Raw genomic sequence first — 26,246 nt, forward strand, 5'->3', positions numbered from 1 at the left:
CCACTTGCACCTGCTGAGATGGCCTTTGGTCAGCCATAGCTTTCATAGAAGCTGTCCTTGAAAGCGCAGCTGCTGTAAAAGCACTCTCAGCCCCACCTACCTCACAGGGTGTTTGTTGTGGGGGGGGAAGGTAGAGGAGATTGTGACTGCTCTGAGATTCTGAGATTCAGAATATAGGGCGGGATATAAATCCAAAATCTTCTTCATCTTCTCTATACCATGCACCTCTTATAATTACTACACAATTATTAGGGTTTGTAGAATCTTTCGGGATCAAGTGCCGTGTTCTACTGGAGAAAGTTTTCCTTCCAGACGTTTCGTTCTCAGCTGCAGAGAACATCCTCAGTGGCGTTGCAGCCGGAGCAGGCGCTCAGACCTTCTTGGCTGCCGTGCGCACGGCAGCCAAGAAGGTCTGAGCGCCTGCTCCGGCTGCAACGCCACTGAGGATGTTCTCCGCAGCTGAGAACGAAACGTCTGGAAGGAAAACTTTCTCCAGTAGAACACGGCACTTGATCCTGAAAGATTCTACAAACCCTAATGATGTTACCAGCCGTGAAAACCTGAAATCTTTGATACTACACAATTGTTATATGTGCTGAAGTATCTTGACGTCTTTTGTCAAAACCTCTTGTCTATTCCTGGGATGGTACATTTCTGAGTATCCACATTATAATATTTTTTTTTTGCGGGGGGGAATCCATCTACTTTTCACCCTCTCATGCTCTGCAAATCCATTGTGAGTGTTCTATAGCATCCTGTTGCCAAGGTCCCAAGTTAAATAGCAGTAATAATGGACACAACATTCCTCCTCATCCATCTATCACACATTAACATTTTTTGTGATCTTTTTAAAGTTTTGTCTTATTTTAATTCTTCAGACCAGTCTTTTTCAAAACTTTTATTCCATTTCACATTGACTTGTCTTCCAAGAGATTGTTAATTACTGATTTTTTTTAATCCTCAAAAAGTCCTCTGGTGGTGCAGTGGGCAAGGGTAGTGGTGGTCACTGGGGACTGAGGAAATGATGCCAGTGTGGCCAGGAGCAGCAAAATGCGCAGCTTCCAATTCACGTAGCATGCAGTGGTGGTTTTACTGGGTTCTTTTTTGAAAGATCACACTAAATGAACTGAATAACTTTGACCTGCAGATGGAGAATTGTATATACTCTATTTTAATTAAAAAATAATTCCAACCTTCTCTGTAAACTCAAAACTTGCACAGTAGGGAATAGCTAGAGTACAACCTTTCTTTCTGACATGCTAGGGTTGAGGATGTTTGTGTTTTTTTGTTTGCTTTTCCTTGTAGGGAGGTGTGTGTGGTAATTTCCCCATGAGATTACTTAGATTAGCAACCCCACACTCCAGTCTGACACAGACATATTTTACCCCTCTGTAGTATACTGCCTCATTCTGATGCATGTGTAGGCCAGGCTTGAAAATGTGCCTTTTAAGGTATCCAGCACTTGCCTGCAACTGCTGTTAAAGAGCGGCAAATGCAGGGCTTTTTTTGTAACAGGAACTCCTTTGCATATTAGGCTACACCCTCCTGATGTAGCCAATCCTCCTAGAGTTTACAGTAGGCCCTGTACTAACAGCCCTGTAAGCTCTTGAAGGTTTGACTGCATCAGATGGGTGTGGCCTAATATGCAAAGGAGTTCCTACTACAAATAAAACTCTGGGCAAATGCAAACACAATTGTTTTCAGGGAAGTTTGTTTGCTATGGATCTTGCATTTGCTAACCCCTAATAAGTTCCTGAGCAATTCCAGGATTCCTAGGAATGTTGTTTGAAAATAAAACCATGTAAGTATTCATGTATCCGTTTGAGAAGGAAAAAAATGAGGTGAACCAAAAACAAGGCTATCTACCTTCTTTGTAGCAATAGTCTTCTATTTTACTGCCTCTTGTAAATTTTAATTTAAATTTTTATTTAAAATAAGTTTTTATTTTATTTAAAATAATTTTTAAGCAGAAAGCGAAAGTTGGATCCCCCTTCAATTAGGCATGTATCTTTAGGAGTTTATTAATCAGGATCTGATAAACTAGTGTCCATTCATAAGTACTGAAAATGGTCCAAATCCAAGATATGTTTCTGGCATTTGGGAATGAATAGAAACCTTGGATTCTAGTGGTTCTTCTGGTTCTGCAATATCTGGTTTCTAGGCAACCGAAAATGCTGGGGCAACAAGATGGGATGACAGCAGGAGAGTTCCTGCTGAACAGGGCCATTCCAGTTTGTGTTTTGGTGATTACTGTTTCTCCTTCCTAATTCTTTAGACCCAGGGGTCTTGGTTATATTCCATTGTCTGGAGCTGTATGCATGTTAGTAGGGTTGCCAACTCCAGGTTGGGAAATTCCTGGATTTGGGGGGTTGGAGCCTGAGGAGGCTGGTGCTTGGGGAGGGGAGGAACGTCAATGGGGCATAATGCCATAGAGTCTGCCTTCCAAAGTGGCCATTTTCTCCAGGTGAACTGATCTCTGTTGCCTGGGGATCATTTGTGATTCCAGGAGTTCTCTGGGCCCTACCTGGAAATTAGCAACCTTACATTCTAAGCAGACAGGAGAGAGATTTTGCTGATATGCACAAGGGAGGACGTGGGGCAGATGAAAAAGATTGATGCACAGAAGCCTATAGCTAGCCCATATTCCTGACAGAGAGCAGATTAAATGCTCTGTTTGAACTGGTTGCAGTCTTCAGAGACAGACAAATGTTCCCCAGGGAATAGGCAGCACGCTTGCCCTTCCGACCAATAAGGAATGGGATAGTTTGTTTATTTGATATTAGTTATATACAATATTCTCCAAAAAGGTCTCAAGCCAATCAACATTTACACTAGGCCAAATGATCTCATTTCTACTGATCAGGAGGCCTCTGAATGTAAGAGAAACTGTTAATTCAGGATCTGAGAGTACTCAGTGTCTGTAATTTCATATAAACTAATACAAGTTCTGTTAGTCCTGGTAAGTGTAAAAGAGAGGCAATTATTCTAGTTTCTAGAAAGGAGTTGCATGGTGTTGAACAAAACCAGAATGCAGGGGTTAGGAGAGCTAAATCCTGTTCTGTTTCTAGTGCTTGAAGCAGTTTTCTCTGGGCTGGGAGAAAAATGCTGAAAGAAACAAAGCACAGTAAGGTAAGGAGCCTTAGCTGTGCTTAATATTTGTGCTTTTCAAAAGGATCTCCTCCATTTGCCCTTGCGGGCTCCAAAGAAGAAAGGAACAAATTATTCATATGCCAGCCCATGTCTCCTTGTGCCTGTTCTACTTGTTATAATTTTAGTTGCTTGCCTGTAGAATGCAACACCTTCTCCCATCTGAGTGAAATATGAGAAGGAAGCTATGCCTGAGAATTTTAACCCAAGGGTAGGAAGTGTCATCAATATCAAGAAATATGTTCTCCCTTAAAACTAATTGACAAAGTAAAAATTATTAGATTGATTTCTTAATACAATTAGCTTGATTTCCAATAGGAATCTGACTCAAGTTTCTAAACAACATATTAAAAAGGTAAAGGTAGTCCCCCTGTGCAAGCACCAGTCATTTCCAACTCTGGGGTGATGTCACATCACAGTATTTTCACAGCAGACTTTTAACAGGGTGGCCGGCCATTGCCTTCCCCAGTCATCTACACTTTACTCCCAAGCAAGCTGGGTGCTCATTTTGCCGACCTCAGAAGGATGGAAGGCTGAATCAACCTTGACCCGGCTAGCTGAATCCAGCTTCCACCGGGATCGAACTCAGGTCGTGAGCAGAGCTTGGACCACAATACTGCAGCTTACCACTCTGCGCCACAACATTTTACTGAATCACATATCCTACTTTAAGCACCTATCCATTATGCTGGCGGCTATGTATCCATTACATGTGGACTCAATAAATGAAAGTGCACTGCTGATGTGGGATTGTTGTTATTAGTTTAGGTTGGTATCTAAACTGAAGTGACTGCCTGCCCTGCTTGTGGTTTTCAGTTTTCCTTTCAAGTAGCAGCCCATTCCACATGCCTCTCAGAAAGCCTCCTCTCAAGGCTGGGGAGGCTTTGAAGTGGCACACACACAAGAAGTGGAAGGAAATGTTGACACCACCACTTCCTTCCCCCCCATTCATGAGTGACAGCATTTTCTTCTCACATGGGATGGTTCATATCCATCAATAGACATGTCACTTCTAAGATACAGAGAACAACATACAGAAAACGTGCAAAAATAAAGACCCATCTCAAGAACTTGCAATTCAATGGACCCATCTAGTACAAGTATAATATAAAGATAACATCAATTTTAAAAAAATCGGATTCAAAGAATTGAACAATATACTTACTTTGTAAATTCCTCCTATTTGCATTAAGCTCTCTATAGTAACTTTTTAACAGAAGATTTATAACACATTGTAAAATCATTCTTTAAACAATTTGGCCCATAATGAACACCAGTGAGTGAGAACTTTTATTGCAAACAGATACAACCTTGTCCCCAGGGTCCAAAACATTACTCAAGTAACTTCTGTGTTAATTTGGTGCTATGTTGTTAAGAAAGGAATGGTTTTCTTTTTCACCGCTCAGAAAACTGGGAGTTTAAGAAAACATTCAAAATGCTCAGTATATACACATAAGTGAAATATTTTAATGTTAGTCCGTATTCATAGAAGTTACATTGTTTACATAGGGTTCATTTGTATATGATAAAATTTCATTTTAAATGAAAAGGGATTTTTTTTTCTTTTTTGGCAAGCCTAAAACAAATTAACATATGCTTTGGATATACAGCTTAAAGAGGAACAGAATTCTTCAAAATCTTCCACAAATAAGATTTTTAACAATTACAAGGCTTCATGTCTGAAGTGGTAATCACATTTCTCCTTCATAGCTGAAATTCAGCTGTGGATTGGATGATGCACAGATCAGGTCTTCAAAGATTATTTTTTTAAAAAACTGTTAAATGATTTTGCTCATTGCATAGTGAGTATGTAAACGTATTAGGGATCATTAAGCTAAAACCATTAATAGTATTGTGCTGTACAGATTAAGCCTTTCAAAATCATGAATAAGGTGTTTTTGCAAGAATGCAAAACCAAAGTATCCAGCTGCACTGGCACCTAAAACATTGTGTTTGGTCACCAGCTCCAGGGCTACTACAATAGTCACAAAGCAGGTTGTGCTTGTTTGGTTTCTGGACATTTTTCTGGATCCTAAATTTGGATTTTTGCTGCCCAAATTTTAGCTTTAAAAAACTGGGCAGTTGATAATTTTGGTGCCCCATTGATTTCAGTGGAGGGAATTTAAGCTGAAGTTTGGTTGAATCATGCCTTTCATTTTTGATGGGCATTCATTATCTTTATCAAGTGTGCACAAGAAAAGAAATGAAGGAAAAGAGGAGGGAGAGTGCAGGAAAAAAATACCAAGGAATTCACTTTACATTGTGCAACAACCTCTTTCTTTTCATTTGCTATATAAAACATTGATGGGGGATGCATCATTTTGCCAACATAATTAAATTAAGTTGTGTGTGTGTTAACTAGGTTTGCATCAAGTAAAATGTTTATTAATGAAACTACTGTACAAGAAACATCAAAGCGAAATGCATCATACAGAAAAAGTACACTCTAGGTGACAGATGAAAAAGTGCATGCAGATTGCTTTTTTTTTAAGTCAGAAACAAATAATACTAATCTTGATCCCTATTATCTTGAATGAGTGAGAATTCTCTCCTCTGAATTTACAAAAATGTCATTGAACATATATGACTAATACACATTGGCAAGCAAGTGGAATGAATGCAGTTTTTGGATCTTATTTTACAGGTATTTTTGCTTGACAAATGTGAGTTCTTTTAAAAAATGGAAGAATCTTCTCAAATAGGACTGGGTAGTACTGCCAGGTTGCTCTGATGTCATACACAGCCTTCGGATTTTTAGTTAGACATCATCAAATAACATGTGTTAACATTCAGGAAATGACATTGAGTCTATTTTTTAAAATTATTTTTGGCTCAATAAATTTTTAAATGTATGGTTTATCATAACCTAATATTGTCTTTGTCTTCACTGCAGTGGATTTCCGATCAAACTTTCCCCTTCTTTTAATACTTTAGGGAATTTTCAAACGTCGGGATGTTTGGCTGTAATGCCCCAAGATTTGTTCTCCCTGAAAGAAATCATAGTGACAATTTATTAAACTACAGAGCAACCTGGCTTTTAGGGGTCTGTACTTTTAGTTTGTGTTCAGTATACCTAGCAACTAAATCTTGATGCATTTCATCATAATTATTTGTTATAATTTTCATGCAATTACTTGAGCTCCTAACTATCTGGGGGTTTGTTTTTGTTTTTGGAAGAAACATGGTATCCTGATCCAAAACACACATGGGCACAATCCAACAACAGTTAGTTTGGACTAAGTCCAAAAGAAAAGGATGAAATGGGACAGTGTTGAGAATAACTTAAAATCCATTGATTTCAATGGCATTTCACTGGGGCCAACATTCTGGATTGTGTCCCATATGACTTGGAAGTGGGTTCCAAAGATTTTTTTTTTAACTTCCCAAGTAATTGGCCCCAGTCCACCTACAATTAGTTGCACTTAGTCCCACTGAAATCAGTGAAGTTTAAATTAGTCACAGTTAACTTATTCATTTCAATGGAACGTAAGTGTAACTGTTATTCAGAGCCATTGCAGCTAGAATTGTAGCCTAAAACAGGTTATAGTATCAAATCACTAGGGCATTACTTTTCGTTTAAAAAAACACAAATCTAAATTGCATCATGTATATGGACTTTGAAAGGAAATCTAAAAAAATTCTATTTTAAAATACTGATAAAACTCCCTTGACTGTGTCCATCATCACTCATTCACACATACAGTAAAAGCAACACAACACACTGCCACAGATAGACTACTTTAAAAAAATAAAAAGGAAATGGATGGTAAATAAAACTCCTTCAATTCAAAATGGTTTATTCACACAAATTTAATAGGATATATCACAATTGTTTGGTCCATAAATATTTAGGGGAAATAGTTTCTATACAATGCATTTCTCAATAAAACAAAGAAACATGGACAAGTTTGCTAGACCACTTAACTGTACTATAAACACGAAGTTCAATATATAAGATTATTGAATTTATCAACTATATCTGAAAGAGTGCACAACTGCTTTCTATGACATGTTTGTCCCCTCTACCAGGATACACCATAAAAAGAGTTTCAGAAATAAGAGGTAAAACAGTACAAAACTAGTGAGGTGTCAAAAGGGCTTGAAACAGTTAATTTAACAAACAACACATATATATCCTGATTTTTTCCACAAGCTTACTCCCAAGTTATAGCATAAGGCACATTGCAGAACTGAGTTATAATTAGTCTACTTAATAAAGTAGATCTATAGTACCATATAGTTGTTCTGTCAAAGAACAAAATTTATAAGTAACAATTTTTTTGTACCTGTAAAAGTGTATTAATAAAGATCTGAGCCTTTCCAAGGTTGTTTGGTCTGGTTAGTGGTAAATGCCCATAAGGTAATAGAAACAGGAAAAGTTCAAGGTTGGCACCTCAATCCTAAATGTATCAACTTAGAAGTAAATTCCATTCATGTCAATTGAACTTACTTCCATTTAAATGTGCTTTAGGTCAGCAGCCTTAAGCATCCTAGAAGATGATGACCACACTTGCTAAATATATAATGACAAAGACACATTTTCCTCTGTTACAGTGTTAACATCTCTTCCTTTTTTTTAAATAAGCTACTTTTCTGTGCTAATTTTTTAAAACCCTGAGCAAAAGTTACAATAATGCACTTTAGTATGGGCAGTGAACTGTCAGTATCCATCCACACATTAGTAGAGCAAAAAAGAAAAAATCTTTCTTAATCACTTTGTGTACTAAAAATAAAAATATGAAAAGAAAGATATTTGATTGAGGGGGTATGAGGGGAGAGGCTAAAATGAAAAGTATTTGTGCAAAAGTTATTCTTAATGATCCATCCAAACAGAATCTTAACAAATTTCTGTTTGGTTTTAGAGTGTCTCTCACATCTAATTAGTGTTTTTCAGAATAAAGGATACAAATGAACATTCACCACTGCCCAGACCATTCAGACTTTTAGTTTAAATATTTTTTTAAAAAATAAACCAAAGTGTAAACTAGGAAAGGTATTTTAATCAGCAATGCATCCACGAGGCTTCTGAGTTTAGCGGTTTAAAAGTTTTTCAGTTTTAAATGCACAATTCATAAGATTTCCTTTTCTAATGTATTTTCTTTGTACTAAACAAAGAAAAATCTAGGGGACTGTAGTGAAATATGCTTATAATCTCTAATTTCAACGATGCATTCTTATTTCTGTGATATATTTTGGCCAGCATATGTGTATGTGTTTATTTTATTACAAATGTGTAAAAACATACACCCACACATTATGAACTAAAGAACATAATCCAGCAAATGTTTGTCATGAAGGTTGTCCCATTGAAAGCTGTGCATGTGCAGCCCTAAAGAGAGCAAATAAATCTTCTGGGATGATTTTGGATTGGGAAAATGGCACAGTGGGGAGGCAGAAACCCCTCTTCCCACTGCCAGTCACCCAATCCAAACTGGAAAAGGAGGTTTCCCACAGCAGTCGGCTGTAATCTGGTTGAGGAGAATGTAAATCAGGTCAGTAGAACTCTGATCTAACTCATGGCCAAACATCTTGCACAGTTGCCTCCAGTTTCAGTGGCGCTTCCAATCCAATCCTATGCATGTCTACATGGAAGTAAGCCATGATCAGTTTCATTGGATTTGTGCCCAGGTTGGTGCACATAGGATTGCTACCTTAATAATAACTAATTTTGCTGGATTATCCATTTTGAAGTTTATGCCTTAAAATGGTAGGTGCCATCTCATAGAAAATCTAATGCTTAAAAAAACAGCAATGGATAAGAAATACTAGAATTAGATTTTTAACTTCTTAAGAAATCATATTTTGCTTATTTCCATCTACCCTGAAAATAATGTAAAATATCAAGTTTTACCTTAGTGGTAGACATCAATATTAATATTTTAAAGACAGAATTGTGTTCATAATTTTTTAAAATAAACCCAGGGCTTTTTTGAGCAGGAAGGCACAGGAACAGTTCCAGCTGGCTTGGTCAGGAGGTATGGCCTAATATGCAAATGAGTTCCTGCTGGGCTTTTTCTACAGGAAAGCCCTGTGTGAAACAATGGTGATGTCAGGAGATATGGCCTAATACACTGTGCTAGAGGAGGAATGGTCAGCTTCTCTTTTTTCAGGGACTGCTCTGCCAGCCACACAAGGGACACAGACTGACATCTTGACAAGTAGACTAAGTATTTGATTAAACTGATGCCATCTAGCAGTTGGAGCTTCATGATTATTGAGTGCATGCATTGGGGCTGAGCTGGGATACTGCACACAAAGTCTAAAGAGAGATCCAGGTGGGTAGCCATGTTGGTCTGAAGCAACAGAATAAAGTTAGAGTCCAGTAGCACCTTTAAGACCAACAAAGTTTTATTCAAGGTATAAGATTTTGTGTGTACACACAAACTTCTTCAGATACAATGAAATGGGAGGAAAGCATTCAAACTTATATTCAAATTTATATCAAACAAAATGAAAAGCATTCAAAATTATATGCTAATTTGTTTTTTTCTCTACCCGGTATATAAGTTTGAATGCTTTTTTCCCATTTCATTGTATCTGAAGAAGCATGTGCGTACACACGAAAACTTTTACCTTAAATAAAACTGTTTTGGTCTTAAAGGTGCTACGGGACTCTAACTTTATTCTGAAGAGAGATGCAATTGAAACATCCCCTCCCCCCTGACACACACACATTTTTGTAACAAAATGTCTTTCCTTCTGGGGAAAATTTATTTGGTAGTGTCAGTGGGGCTTTGGGGCTCAGTCTTCAGACCACCAGTTAATTAACCCTGTGCAGTTGTTTGGCTACAGAAATATGTAGGATCAAAGACAGGGACTGGTTGGCTCATCTCTTGGATCTGAAGTTTACATACCCAGAGCTCTCATCAGTCTGTTCTCTTCATTCTATCATGCTAGGCTTTATAAAGGTAAATCTCAGTCCAAACAGAATGCAATTGTATATGAATAAAAATGTTGCCACTTTTTAATGTATCTATAGAAATTAAAAATACGGAACAACTCTAAATGCTCTAATAATAAAGTATGAGTAGGAATCTGAAGTAATTCTTGTAGTCTTTCAGTACATACTGGAGTGGATTGGACATGGTAAAGCCTGTTATCCTCAAAGAACTGAGTGTGGAGGATGGTGCATATAGTACATGTGAGTATAGTCACTGTGCATTGGGAGGGAAAAAGATCACCCACTAGCCACATCCCATCCACATGTACAGTCACCTTAAGCTTCTGCAAGAGCCTATGTGTGTAAACTGTACATGCATAGACACTGTATGTGTTTGGTAGTGGACAGTGCTGTCAAGTCACATCTGACTTATGGCAACCCCATAGGGTTTCTAAGCAGAAGACATTCAGAGGTGGTTTGCCATTGCCTGCCTCCACATCATAACCCTGGTATTCCTTGGAGGTCTCCCATCCAAATACTAGCAAGGGTTGACCCTGCTTAGCTTCCGAGATTTGACAAGATTGGGCTAGCCTGATCTATTCAGGTTAGGACTCTACAAAAAGTGCATGTGTTTAAAAAAGGTAAAGGTGGTCCCCTGTGCAAGCACCAGTCGTTTCCAACTCTGGTGTGACGTTGCTTTCACAATGTTTTCACGGCAGACTTTTTACAGGGTGGTTTGCCATTGCCTTCCCCAGTCATCTACACTTTCCCCCCAGCAAGCTGGGCTCTCATTTTACCGACCTCGGAAGGATGGAAGGCTGAGTCAACCTTGAGCCAGCTACCAGAACCAGCTTTCACTGGAATCGAACTCAGGTCATGAGCAGAGGGCTTCGACTGTAGTACTGCAGCTTTACCACTCTGCACCACGGGGCTCTTTTTAGGATCTACAAAAAACTGATTCTCTGTCTCCACCTACAGAACCTACATATATACAGCTTGTTCCCACATAGGCTCTGGCTAAATTATACTGAGTGTGCATAAAGTCAGGTCTGACGTAACATCACCCGTACTAATTGGCAGGATAATACAAAAAGCTTATTAAAGGTTGGATCCAAAGGTGCCATCCTGTTGGTATAACAGTATTTATTCATCTCCCATTGATGGAGGAGGGAGGCATGATTTTTGCTGATTGTCCCTTCTTTCTGCAGTCTCCCACTTTATCCCCCATGCTATTCCTGAGGGTCCCTGGACCCCCAAAGGCAGAATTTGAGGGGTGGGCAGCAGGAAAGAGAAGCTCAGAAAGTCCTGCTCTTCAAGCTTTTCTTCACTCATAGTGATTTAGAAGATCTAACCCTTATCCAAAGTGATTACAAGCACACAGTGGTAAGTTACTATTTAGAGTATCATCTGTCTATATCCATCTTTTTACGGTACACGGTGAAACAGGAGCCTGGCTGTGCAATCCTATGTAGAGTTACTGCAATCCAAATCCATTGGAATCAATGGTGATTTGGAATAACTCTGCAAAGGTGTGCATTGCAGACTACCTTTGAGTGAGAGCATGCACCCACATTGTACGGTTGTATCATGGCTCATAAGTAATTGTCTGCATTCACCCTGTTTTAGACCTTTGCTAAGTCATTTATACTGACCCTGATACACAAGGTATCTAGTTTTATGGTGGTTGCTTCTCTCCTTGGTATGGCTCCGTGTGAGTGGCTCATAGGTAACATTTCTCATTTATCCTAACAAGCAGGTACCAGTTTGGTATGTCAACCAAACCGCAACATGGTGTGGTGGTGATGTGCAAATCTCATTAATTTTGCTTGTTCCAATCAGTCACAAATCCACTTCCTAAAAACAGGAGGCCACTGTGGTGGTCAAAAGGATTGGTCAAAGGGATCGCCATGAATCCAGCAGCCACATTAATGACACTGACTTGCAAGTAGATAGAGAAAGGTGTTTCTGGCAGCACAGTTTTCATCACAGGAGTGACCTGCATGTACTTCTTTAAATGAAAAAGTAGCATTTAAAAGCAGCCTTTAAGGCTGCAAATTTACAAAGAAGTTCCATTGGGCTTAATGACAGAGCCAGCTCTATTATGGGATAGAAAGAGGAAGCTACCTCATATGGCAGATGTTGGAATGCCAAATTGTCAGGGATTCCCCCCCACCTCAACTGCTAGGGATTGGCATTGTTTGCACTTTCCGTTTCAGGCACCAAAATAACCTCCAGCCCCTGCTCAATGGGACTTGCTTACAAGTATATCATTTTTAAGATTAAGGTGCCAACAGTTTGAGGAAACCTGTGGCTTTGTTTGGAAACACAATTCTCTGACTTCCATAGTAACCAATCTTTTTTCAAGATTCTGGAAATAAGGAACATACAATTTTAAGAGGCACTTAATAGAATGATTCAAAACTCCCTTTAATTAGGCAATGAATTTTTCTTTTAAAAAAAAGTCTGAATACAGTTTATAGACAGAGCATGTAACTTTATAATAGAGTTAGGTTACTGCAAACTCATTTGCCAAGTGGCTGCAAATGCTACACACCAAGCTGGTTTTTCCCAAATAATTTGTGGGTTTGTTTAAAAAAAAGTCTTGCAAATAATATTAATAATAATAATATAATAATAATAATGAAGAAAGAAGAAGAAAAGAGTAAGAATTTGCTTTTTAAAAGTCAAATGTTAGAAAAGGTTTGTTAAGGTAGTTTGTGAGGGGCTTCCGGAATCGTGGCTGTCCAAGTTAGAGGTCACTGATGACACTACAGTGATAGTGGGATTGGTCAGGTCTGTTAAAGTGGTCGCAGTGCCGGGTGGAGTGAGAGCGCCGCTGTCTGCTGAGGGCGGTGCCGGAAGTGACGTGCCATCAGCTTTATCAACACCCCCATTCTCCTGTCGCAAAAGGTTCCTTCTGAATTTGGCTCTTGCGTTTTGGAACCAAACCTGCAAACCAATCCCAGTTGATTTCTTTACCAATGTTTGTCTTTGTTTTGACTGATTCTTTTTCTTGTTTTGCTTTAATGCATTTTTTAAATTGTGAGATTTGGTGGAGGGGTCAGGGACAAATCATTTACACCAGTGGTTTTCAGGCCCTCAGAGAACTCTTTCCTTACTAACTTGTCTGCCATAGAATGCTTGCTGCCATGTTTTTGGAAACCCAATACATTGAGATGATTCTGGGGCATGCTGCACTCATACAGAACACTGCCTGGCCTACTTTGTCTCATAGCTGTCCTACAAGAACTAAGAGTGCATTCCCGAGAACACTCTGCTATACCTTCCTGCAGCTGTGCATTATGGAGGGGGAGAACTATAGTGCTAGGCAAATGACCTCTTGGGGAATTTTCTTTACTACTACTAAAGTTCTGATTGAAAAATCTTGTTAAGGCCCCGAGGAACTCCAGGATTCTGTGAACGTAGTATGAAAACCACCATCATTAGAGTGATTTTCTTTTGCTTTTTACTTTCTTCTATTCATATGCTGCACCAGTCTATGGTGAAATAATGCTCGAGACAGATTTGAAAAATTCTGTTTTACCCACTCATTCTAGAAAAGAACTGTTTTGAAAGGATACCCTACTTTTAAAAAATGCCACAGCATTTTAGCAAAAGGTGGGTGGACTGAGTTTTGTTTTTAGGATTGTACATTTACCTCAGCATTTTAAACCATTAAGAGCAAGTGCAGGGGGAAGAACACCATCTCCCATTTTCTTATATACATAGCAGAAAAGGGATTTCAGCACCGTGCCGGTGATCTCTTTGATCCTGGTCACATCCCTTTGTACACAATCCAGGAAATTAATTTCACTTAACCCTCTAGTATTCATTTTTGTTGACTAATATGGATCTGGCATACAATATATTAAAAACTATGGGTAATGTTAAGATGTGGTTTGCTGTAGTATCTGAGGCCAGAATCTTGCATTCATTTGTAATGGGGGAAAGTCACCACAAAGTGACTTTCTATCTATCATCTTTACACAGTGACCAGTACTTTGGAATGTGTCACCCAGTGGTAAAGGATGAGATTTCTCACAGCCCGGAAAATAATCCAAATATGTTCAATGGTATGCACTCCAAAGATATGCTCATTATGTAAATATAGCTTGTTAAAGTGCTTTTTAAAACACATATTAACCTAGTACAGGAATTCAGTCGTAGATGCAGAACACATGACCAGGAATTCCATGTGATGTATCTATTGCTGGATTGCAGGCAGCAGGTGGGGAAATCATATGTTCAAATGCTCCCCATGTAAACAAACAAGTACTCTCCTTCTACAGTCAAAACTAGCACATCAGGGAGAAGCTGGACCCTTTTCCCTCTGCACTCTATAAAACCACTGTTTTTATGTATGTAGACAATTTTTTTCTATGGAGGAGGTTTCAGATATTCTCTCCCTGCCTGCAGCCTGAAACAGTCCAGTCCAGCAACAGATATATTACATGGAGTTACCAACCAAGAAAAGCACCTATATAAATTAAATTACTATAATTTAAAGTGAAGATCCTCAGTATTGCTTTTATCCAAATATGGGAAATTTCAGCAATTAAAAATTATGAAAACTAAAACATGATGTGCTTCACATAACAGGGGAAAGCAAAAGACTATTTACAGCATTCCAAGATTCCAGAACCATTCTCTGTCGTATTTCCATGGCCTGTTGAAGAAATCTAGCAACCGTTAAAGTTACCTCAGAACAAGCGTCATTTAAAAGTTTGTGGACTTTGCCTGAATCAGCACAGCCCAACATATCTGCTAAAATATCTTTCAGGTATATACAACTAATATCATCATAAAGGGGACAGTTCAATAATACATGGGAAATAGTTTCAATACACTTGGGATTACAAAGACAATGTCTATTAGAGTACTCAATCCATTCCAGAGAATGGTTCTGGAATAACCACATTTTATTTGTTTTAATTATTTAATTTGGCTAAACTTGACTCATATATATTTTACTTATTTTATGTATATTAGCTCCCTACGTACTCTATTATCTAGGATTTTATATTATTTATATTGCTGTTTTACTGCTAAATCTGTTTTATGCCAATTAAGGCTTGCTGTTGCAATGTTGCATTCCAAGATGCTCAGTGCTAACAGCTGATTTGCCCTAAATGGGCAATACAAACTTATTATTTAAATCAGGAGAGATACCACATGAAGTTTACAGATCTTCCACCCTGATCAGAGCAGAAGGTTGTTCCTGTCAGGGTGGGGTATTCCTTCAGTCTTTCTTTGCATACCCCATTACAGAATTTATTTGGTGCATTTGGATCATGCAGTCCAAATGCCTTAACTCTTTATATATTTGTTTAAGGACAAAATTTATTAGGCTAGCACTAGGGAGATGCAAAACCTTGAAATAACGGTTGTGCTACTTTTAGGTGGGGAAGAGGGTTTGGGAGAAAATTTGTAATGGAGACCTCTTACCTGCAGAACTCTCTTGGTTAGGCCTGTTTTCTGGGCAAGTTGTTTGAGGTCCTTGGCATCTGGGTTGTGATTAATGGCAAAATAGGACTTCATGGTACGGAGCTGGTGGTGTTTAAAAGAAGTGCGCATACGCTTGGTTTTCTGAGATGGGGGGTAAGGCTGCTGGTCTCTGTCCAGATGATCCGTCTCGTTTTCATTACAACCTGTTCCAAAAAGCCACACAAGACAACAAGGAGTTGGCTGGAGGTGTGATTTATCTGATATTTCCCTGTGCCATTTTTAAAATGATAGAAAAGGGTAGAAACTTTCCCCACATAGTTGGAAGTTTGCCAGGGCTGTGTAATAGCATGGCTGGCATCATGGGATACATATTACCCACTGTGAATATTTTCTAGAAAAGTTAGTAGTACTGAAGATCTAAACTACACATTAGGTGGCAGAATCCTAGATTTTTGATTCTGCAGGTGATTACCTTTCTAAATGTTCATCTTCTTATTCTTTTTGTTAAAGCTCTTTGTATATTAAAAACTAGTACATTGTGGGGGGGGGGGACATAATCCCTACTCAGTTTGCTTTTCACATGCAGGAAGGTGTTTTTCTTTAATATGGGGGAACATTCAGAAATATTGCAAACATATACGTACACGACACCTGTGCCCTGAAGTCGCGCAGTCCAGAATTCTACCACCTCTTTCAGCATTAGAGCTTTGTGGAAAATAAATAAACTGGGGATGGAGGAAGAGAAGTGTTTTTTAAACTGAAATGCAAAAGGGATCATAATGATCTCTTCCGGCTTTAAACATGTATTGTGTCCCATGGTTCCACATCTGTGAAGGGCGCCAGGGCTTTGAGAGTAAGCCTGCCAGGTTTCACTCCTTCAGCATTATTTTTAAGACAAGGCTCTTCCCTGAGGGAAAAGAAGAACTTTGCTGTGTGTTCCCAATAAATTGTTTAAAACCTTGCTCATCATATTTTTAAAACTTCACTAACTAAAAATCAGCCAACTGTGGATAGGCCTTCTGAAACCTGAAAGTCACTTCTCTGCAAAGTACCATTTGGAAGGAGTGGTTTTCAGCAGATCACAGAGAGGGTACTTAACCTTTTCTGCATCCATCACATTTCCCCTTCACTGCCTCACAGCTTGTTTTTATCACATGGATGGGGCAGGAATCCTTGTTTCTATGTTTCAGATCCTTGTTTGTACCTGGAGTGGCCATAAAAACCATAGTCCTAGCCTATAAATAAACAATAAAAGCTATACTTTCCTTTCAAATGTCTTCAGCCAATCCCTGAATTCTAAGATTGAGCTCCATGGCTAAGAGACCTTCACATATTACTAGCACAATACTGTATTAGTTCACATGTAATATGTGGTAGTCATATATGTGTGTGTGTGGGGGGGGTTATTTCATGAGATATTTCCTATTCACTTCCTGTTTGGGACTTCAAGACTAGGGTTGCCAATCCCCAGGTGGGGGCAGGGGATCCCCCAGTTTGGAGGCCCTCCCCCCACTTCAGGGTCATCAGAAAGCGGGGGGAGGGGAGGGAATGTCTGCTGGGCACTCCATGATTCCCTAGGGAGACTTATTCCCATAGGAAATAATGGAGAATTGATCCGCGGGGCTTGTGGGGGGGGGGGTGTTTTGAGGTAAAGGCACCAGATTTTTGGAATAGCATTCAGTGCCTCTCCCCACAATACCCCCCAATTTAAAAAAAAAATCAACCAGGGGGTCCAATTCTATAAGCTCCAAAAGAAGGTGCCCCTATGCGTCATTATTTCCAATGGAGGGCAGGCATTTAAAAGGTGTGCGGTCCCATTAAATGTGATGACCAGAACTCCCTTTGGAGTTCAATCATGCTTGTCACACCCTTGCTCCTGATTCCACCCCCAGTGTCTCCCAGCTCCACCCCCAAAGTCCCCAGATACTTCTTGAATTGGACTTCTTGAATACAGATGGGCTGCATTCAGCTTGAAGTTCTGCAGACCTGCCCTACACCTATCAGGCAAAATGAAAAATGTTTGCTTTGCATAGAAGATTCTAGAATGGAATTAAATTGGTAAACAATTTAGTATCAGCTCACATAGGACCTCAGCATTGATGTTCTAGAGACTATGTTGCAAGGTTGTAAGCCTTCCAGGTGTAAGGTATTGGGCCTGTAGTTCATTTTGCTCCCTCACAACTACCACTCATGAAACCATAATGTGTGATGTGGACAGCATACATATATGTGAAGGCTTCACCCACTGGTGGGTAAGACCAACAAGTACATACATGCCTGGGGGCCTCATGTCACACATTACATATGGGGTGAGGGCAGAAGCCAATCATGAAGTTGCTTCCATACCTCAGGGAGTCCTGCATATCACTTGCTACGTCATAAGCCCCCTTCCAGCGACTTTTTTTTTTTGCTACTAATATTCATGCTCAGGGAGCAAGAGTGCCACAGTTCCTTCGTCCCTTAGCAAGCAAGCTGAAAGGAACAGCAAGAGAACAAGTTGGGTGGTGGAGATTATTTATTTTTATCAAAAGCATGGCTCTTCTTCCTGCCACATGACTGATGTCATGTTACTTCCTGTCACATGCTTTCAATTCAGAGGTTAAAGGCAGCTCCTGGGTCTTGAGAGGGTGAAGACCATGGCTGTGTCCTGTGGAGGAGCTGAACCAGCCCTTAGAGGGATTGAATTGAAATCCACAGCAGCTTTCCATTCTGTGCAAACTTACTGTGTCACTGACATTTGAAAGAATCCATCACAGGACTGTGTCTTTGGGGGGAGAGGAATATATTGCAAACCATTTCCTCATGTGTTTTTTGTGCCACTGACACTGCAGCTGTACTTGCACAGCTGAAGTGAGCCAGGTACCAAGAGAAATAACAAGTCTTCTAACACCTTGATCCTATTATGTGGGAATAAGTGGATACGCTATGGGGATGCTGTGCAATGTGCTTAAGACTGCGGGTGTAAGTAGATTTGTTTTAACTATTAAGCCTGAAAAAATGTGATCACTTTTCAGGATCTGTTTAGCAAAGCCAGCTCAACCCTTTGGGAAACGGGAAGAGACTTCAATAACACTGCTTAGGTCACAAAGCAACTGATACAAATTAAAAGAAATGTAAATGAACAGTTTTAAAGGAATTTAATTAGCCTGCATTTAAAGCATGTGTGTGAGTGTGTAAGCATTATCTGATTTCCACACAGAGAGACACCTTGGACTACTTCCCAACAGTTGGCTAGATTTATTCAGGAAGCTTAGCCAATCCCCACCCCAGAGAAAATGATGGAAAAGCATACATTACACACTGAACATTACATCAGCCCATGGAGACTGAGATTTTACAGTTTATATATTAAAAAAAGAGGTAACGCATCTCACATCTGCATTTACCCTCCCACTCCCATAAAAAAAGAAAATGAAGATCTCTAAACAGTGTTCTTTCTACTGCTCTGTGAAAGGCAAATCAACAAATATAAGTTATCTGATTCTTATAGTCCCTCAAAGCACCAGCAAGTGGTTCATGAGACATTAATTAAAATAAATGAACAAAAAGATGAAGATCCTGAGCTTTCTGAGATGTTGAAGAGGCAAGCTACTTTTCTGTATAAATCGTTAACATTTAACCTATACAACTGCTGCAGAACACTGGCTGGGAAAGCTCATAAGTGAATGATAATAAATGAAAGGAACCCAAATATGCATGACGTTGTTGTTTTTTAAACCATGGGGAGTATCTGCTGAAGGGACTTTTCCTGCATCATCCCACATGATAGCCAGAGGGTGCCTCACCAGATGCAAGCAATTCTGAATTGTGGCCCTTTATAAAACAAATATTAAAGGCCACTGTGCTTGTTCACAGGTGCTCCTTTCAGTATATTAGAGGTTGAGATGAATATGCAGGGAAACACATTAACTCTCTGATGTCATCTATGAGAGGATCCGGTCCTGTCAAGTGAAATGTTACTTGCATTATTTGCAGTGAGGTCCCTTGATCAATTGGGATTACTAAGGTTGAAGTGGGTACTTCCATACTGGCTTTCTTCTCCATTATTGATACCATACACTCATGCATGTATTTCTGAGAGTCCAAAGTATGCCCCCCCTCAACTATTGAATTTCTCCTTGGATGACATCTCTTTTTTATTGCTTGGTTTTAGCTAATTTTGGACCTTCAGTCATAAGTGCAGCGATAATTCTTTTTGTTTTGCTTATTTTATTTGTTTTCAAATTAATGTTTGTCTCAAACACTGTGTATTACATTTATATTAAATATGTTCATTTTTATTGCTATAACCATTCTTTTTTCCACTTATTTCAGTGACAAACATTTATAGCTACAACATATTTCTAACTACAACATCTTTCATCCAATTTGGATCAAATTATCAGGGACAGCACCCCATCCAAAAGATCACTGTCAACTTCACATCTTTACTAAAACATGTACTGTGTGTAGCTCATGAACACTCACATGGACACCTTGCTTTTCAGAGCAATGTCAGCAATGGCATGGAAACTCCTATGGGGGAAAGATGGGGCAGATGGAGTCCCCTCAACAGCAGTAGTATTAGTTAAAGACACAGTGGCTTTTCCCCTCCTGTACAGCAGTGCCAGATTAGAGTGCTCTTTACAGGATGGTGAGTTGAAAAGGGGGTGGGGGGTTGGTGACGTTTCTCCAGTTTAGCTATGCCTTTTTATGGCAATTCATCACATATACAATTAAGACTGTATCAGGCTGGTGTTTTAGCAAAGAAAAAAAATCCCATCATCTAGAAGCAACCACAGTGACTTCCACAAAGGCCACTTAAGAGTGCTGTTTACAGGAACAAGCTTTGGGTTCCAGTTACCAGAGCCCATTTCTCAGATACTGCCACTGGACTGTATCACCCTCTGAAATTCACTTAGGTACCAAAAATGGTACTTCAGGAATGCTCATGTATAGCCTTCTCATCATTTTGGTCTAGTGAGTAAATATATTTGGATTTAGATGCAGAAAACGGATTCAAATCCAGACCCTTGAACAGGGGCTTGGAGAATGCATTTAAAGTTAAAGTTGCTTTCTTTCCTCCTCTCCCACATATTTTCCTTTCTTCCTCCCTCCCTCCCTCAAACATCTCACATTCATGTCTTACAGCTCTCAGACACTTGATGTTTATTCTATGTGGCTCTTATGTTAAGCAAGTTTGGCCACCCCTGCTCTGTTGTATTCAGTACAGATATGCATATTGTGGTAATCTGCTAGAAGCTCAGTAAAGGTCTTGTTTTTATTCTGCTTGGAAATTAGAAAAGGGAAGGGGTTAAGTTCCTAGCAGACCACAATATGTGACTGGTAACCCTTTGGCTTAACGGGCGATATGCTAGGCAGACTCCTTTTAGCTTGTGGATAGGCATAACCACTTTTCAGCCTCAATTCCCCCTTTGTAAAACGTCAGTAAATATTTATTTCTCCAAACTTAAAACATTTCATTTACTTGAAGATCTATATAATTAATAAATAACAGTCCATTGATAGTGAATAAAAATGTCACGGGGCTCTTCAAGGCTTAAGGAAAAGGAAATTACTTCAGCATTCTCTGAAGCTGATGAGAAGAAATATCATTTTGTAGCCTCAAAATGAAAAGAGATCTACAGCTGAAATGCTAACAATACATTGCAGTGTTTAGCTACCATGCCTTTTCTTAGGGTTCAGCTACAAAGTTATATCTAAGCAAATAGTATGCAGTTATTGTCTAGGAAAGGAAATTGCCTTGACTTTGGATCAACACTTGCAGGCATTTACCTCTGTGGTGTTTTCCTAGCCCTGAGCAATATTTTGCCACAAAGATTTTCAAGGTAAATACACATGTAAAATGCATAATAAAATAATATGCCAGAGGACATATTTATGTTTAGGATTTATTTTCCTCCTGCTGATTCTCACTGCATCACAGATGCTGCTAACATTAACTTCCCAAATGTCCAGTAAATCCAACCCAAGTGAAGCAGGCTTTAAGACCTGTATAAACAGACCCTCCCTCTGAACATTTGGGCTCTCTGCCCTTGCAAACACCGCCTTTTCCTTAGGATTGCCAACTTTGGTCTATTCTTTTGCCTTTAACAGTACTTTAATTCAGATGAAGCTTTTCATAGCATGGAGATAAATAATATCACCTATGCATTTATGGGAGCTGATTGAAAAGCTGGCAACCCCATCACCAATTATCTGCACTGAAACAGTCCGCATAAGGGAGGCAGGCGCCCAGGGAGCAATTTAAGATAGCCTCCATTCAGCATGTCTTTAATTCATCTCAGACCTTACTCTGAATCACAGAGTGACTATAAGCTGAAGGTGCTTTCCTAAGTAGGAATCTTGCATGGAACTTTATATAGGCGTTCCATGTTTCCACTTGATTGTTATGCTGTGTTTATTAAAATCAACATTGTATTCCATTTTTGAAAGAAAAAAAATATGGATAATTTCCATAGTTGTCAAAATAACAGTAGATTGAGCTTTTAGAGTGTACATTTCATAATGACCATCATCCTATTTCAGCAGAGTTTTATTGGGCCATTATCTGTATTCTGTCATCATGCATCTGGTTAAACTTGATGTCCTTTTTAACAAAAACTGATTCAGTTGGCCTAAAAAAATTGCTCAAAGGTCTAGGTGCCATTTAAAGAAAACAATGGATCATGAGTAAAAGCATCACACCCAAAGACTTGCCATTCTAGATTGTATCAAGGATTGAAATCGTTTGATGTTCTAACTATGGCCAACTGGATGCCAGTCAGAATTTTTTTCTTATAAGCTTATATACAGAAGAAATAATATAAAACTAAAACTGCAAATAGAGAAATGTCTAATTTAAAAATTACTTTGGAATCTGCAGCCTAACACACATGTTTTCTCAGGATATAGGATCTTCATCCCAAGCCCCCTCAAATAAGCAGAGAAATGGGCCAGGGTCTTGTTTAGTGCTCTATTTCTCAGAGACTATAGCTGGGACATAATATTTGGCTTTTGTCATGGTGTCATCAACTCCAAGAACTCCTTGTCCCACGATATGAATCATCCCATTTCCTTGCTTTCTGCCACTAGATAATAATATTCCTATATATAACAGCCTTTTCTGGTTATTAACAGGGGCTATTTAACACTGCGACTGCAACTTTATTTATCCCTTCTTGAAAATAAATTTCACTGACTTCTCCAATGAATGTGCATGGGATTGTAACCTTAGCAGGTTTTGTTGTTTGAAATAGAATCTAGATTTACATTTTATGTTGCAAAGTGCTTTAAGAATCTATTTTAGTGAGAAAACTAATAAGTGAATCAAACGAATTTGTGAGTCCTAGACTTCACCTGTAAAGCTTGCTGCTACATGTTTACTAGCAGAAAGCCCCTGTGATTCCAATAGAACTTATTCACAAACAGGGCTTTAAAAAAAAAAAAAAAGCAGGAACACAGTTCTGGTTGGCTTTGTGTCAGGGGGTGTGGCCTAATATGCAGATTAATTCCTGCTGGGCTTTTTCTACCAAAAAAGCCCTGTTCACACAAATGCTATTTAGTTTGTTTTTCATGCCCAACTCTTCATACATGAGAAAACTTGAACCTCTCTCATGTTAATTGCATATAGTATACATATACAAGTTGTGAGCTATGAATCAAAAGGAGAAAAAAATCATTTTGAAAAACTGAAGCTATATATTTTCTAATATATGTTTACATTAGGGGAGAGCAAAATGCAGAAATTTCTTTGAATGTGAAAATAAAGGGCCAGATAGAATTTACTGACAAATCAATCAAGAAAACGCAGAAACTTAGGATTCAAGAATATATGCCCTCCTCAAAGACATAAGGAACAGCCCTAACATAAATGGGCCCAGTGTCTTTTCAATTGCTCTGATAAGTGCCTCTGACCCAAACTTAATCTTCTCTTTAAAGAAAAAAAAATTAAGATCCCACATTCGAGCTGTCATTTAGTTGTCATCCTAAGAAATGGATCTACTGACACAGAAGAGCTGGCTTTGCTTATATGGTTTCCAGATACTTCAGAATCCAGATTTACTTCCAATCAAACCAAAGTCTTTGGACTTTGGAAAGGAAGGGTGGACTGGAGTTTATGTAAAGGAAAAGGAGCTGCCTGGGAATTTTTGCAATGGACTTGAGGGGGGCTTACAGTTGGGAGCAGGAGGCTTCAATAGGCAGGACTGCTCCCCACCATACTCAGTTTTATGCTGTGTTCCTATTAGGGGTGCTATGTTTGCAGCCTTTGAGAAGGCTGCATAGAAAGGAAAACTCCACTGTTTTCAGCTTCCCCCACCACTATGCTAACAGGAACATAACACATCAGGCGAATATTTTTTCTAAAATAATCTTTCTTCTAGGCAAGTGTTTGAATGGACAAGAGCCCACAGAGTTTTGACATAAACCCAAATTTTCTACAAGAAGTCAAACATAGTTATTTCTGTGTTTGTTTTGAATTACTAATGCTTCAGAAGGAGGCTTGGCAAATGGGTGGAAACTGGCTTCCTAAAAGCTGCCATCTTTTGTTGTTTCACATATTTAAGGCCAACACATCAGTAACAGCCAGCTCAAAATGTAAAAACTCGCTCCCCCAGTCTTCTCTGCCCTGTCTTCCTTTCTGTCTAAGAAGGATTTCTCCCTTCAGATGCCACCAGAGGTCACTGCTACATTCATTTGACAGTTCCAACATGTTGGGAGTTAGAATTTCAGAGGAAAGGATTTGGAGACACACTACTGGTGGAAAATGTTACAGCTCCTGTTTGAGCCCAGAATGAAATGTAGCTCCCACCCCAAAGAAGGATGGGTGGGGAGCGCAGAGGTCAATTGCCACAGACATTCCATGCAGTGAGGCTTTTTAAAAACCCAGGCTGCTGTGCCTCACAATATTTCAGCTATATTGGGTGCTTTGGATTGACTACCCCTACTGAATGTGACTCAGTCACCATGCAAAAAGCTCAGTGCATCTTCTCTTAAAATAAGCAGATTTGTGCTGTGTTGCCAAACAAAAGAGAAAATGCCACTGTATGCATTCCCCTCCCCACTGCAGGACTATGGGGAGGAAAACAGATCAGTCAAAATTATTTCTTCTACACAAGTCTTTAAAAGCACCAGAGACCATAGTCTTTTGACACAATTCCAAATCTTGTTAAAAAAGTCAAACCTAGTGCCTCAGATCTGAATAAATGAGTTTACACCTCTGATCCTGTGTAGGTTTACTTTGAAGTAAATGGAATTCAACATATTTCCAAGTAAGTGTCTCAGTATTTTTGCCTTAAGGGCATTGTTATATAGTCTCTTTAACAATTATGCTAAAAAAAGTAAATATATCAGAGTTTACTTGATTTTTGTTCTAAATGGATACCTTGGAGCAGTCTACATGCGTGATCCCATGCAAATATACTTTAACTCAGTTGTACTTGCTTCCTCTCTCTCTCTCTCTCTCTCTCTCTCTCTCTCTCTCTCTCTCTCTCTCTCTCTCTCTCTCTCTCTCTCGGCTTGACTTCGCGAACGAGAAGGGTGCACTAAAAGGGCTAGTTAGTAAAAATGCCTCTGTGTTCATAATATGTCTATTCTATGTGTTATTGTTGCATAAGTGGAACATACATTCCAGCCAATGTCAGGGTTTTACTCAAAAATTAGAGTAGAAAATGCAAATACCAATTCGCTTGTTTATTTAAAACATTTATATGCCCACCTTTCTCCCAAGCATCTCAAGATCTAAGGCGGGGAACAACAGTATGAAAACAATTTGCTAAAGCAAACAGTAGCATAGATGTAAAAATATTAAAGACTAATCTAAAAAATGCCTTATGCCCTCAACTGGCAGGGTATTTCCTCTTTGCTCAGGCTGCCCCCAGTTTAAGCCTCACTTGGTGAAACTGATCTGTGGTTACTATGCTCCTTTCTTAAATGTTCCCTTCTGCCTGACATATTCCTCATGCAAGAAGACTTTGACATGGGAAGGCCAAGCCCCCAGAGCATTCTGAAGAGATGCCATCAAGCAGAGAAGTGTACTGCATGTCCCCTGAATGATGCAATCAGCTCCTAGTTCCAAATGCCAGGTCAACCCAATGCGCATTTACTCAGAAATGCCCTACTTTGCTCTACACTATAAGACTTATTTCCAAATAAGCTTTATGGGATGGTTATCTATAGCTGCAATCTTACTAGGAAGGTTGCATTCCTGGGGCATAAATTCTGTTGAATCAGTAGGGACTTACTTCTGAGTAAATGCATATAGGCTTCCCCTGTTTCGGAATAGATCAAAACCCACCACACATTTAAAACAATTGATGGTTTACTGTCACACATGCCATTAATATGATTTGGGAACCTGTTTCACTGTTTGCGTGCATTTGATAATTTGGGTAATGAAGCAAACAGTGTAATGTGCATTTTAGCCAGCATATTTGTGTTAGTGCAGCTGTGGAAAAGTCAGCAGCTGTTTACAGTGGCATTGTGAAGATCACAAAATGATTTCTTGGTTTCTTTGGGTTGAATTTTTTCTAGGCAGCACCTTAACATCAGATGAAGTAGGTTGTTGCCTGGAAAATTCCTGTTACCTAGGCTGTGGTCCTGCTCTTATAGAAAATAACAGCAGAACTGAAAGCAGAATTACACAGTTGAGTTCTGTTATTTGGGGATTTTTGCTTCCCAGTAAACAATGATCAATAATAAATTCTCATCCAGAGAATTTTTAAATTACATGGCTGCCAGATACTAAATATCTTTCCAGACTGCCTAATTTACTTTAGTGTGGTTGGAATATCCA

At 39.1% G+C, this 26,246-nt stretch overlaps 1 protein-coding gene across 4 annotated transcripts in view; it reads right to left on the minus strand.

Annotated features, from left to right (window-relative positions):
- Positions 1-4,594: 4,594 nt before the first annotated feature.
- LHX9 (LIM homeobox 9) overlaps positions 4,595-26,246 on the minus strand; it is a 31,697-nt gene continuing 10,045 nt past the window's right edge. For 2 of the 4 annotated variants that reach the window (XM_060232356.1, XM_060232355.1), the window contains exons 4-5: positions 15,473-15,675; positions 4,595-6,134 (exon numbers count right to left, since the gene is read on the minus strand). In XM_060232356.1, coding sequence (XP_060088339.1) covers positions 6,078-6,134; positions 15,473-15,675 — 260 coding nt within the window. In that variant the 3' untranslated portion in view covers positions 4,595-6,077. Of the gene's footprint in view, positions 6,135-12,433; positions 12,977-15,472; positions 15,676-26,246 lie in introns of those variants that run through there. The other 2 variants (XM_060232354.1, XM_060232353.1) reach the window with 1 other exon arrangement.

Source organism: Heteronotia binoei, chromosome 2, assembly GCF_032191835.1.
Source record: "Heteronotia binoei isolate CCM8104 ecotype False Entrance Well chromosome 2, APGP_CSIRO_Hbin_v1, whole genome shotgun sequence".
In the NCBI taxonomy this organism is placed as follows: Eukaryota; Metazoa; Chordata; class Lepidosauria; order Squamata; family Gekkonidae; genus Heteronotia; species Heteronotia binoei.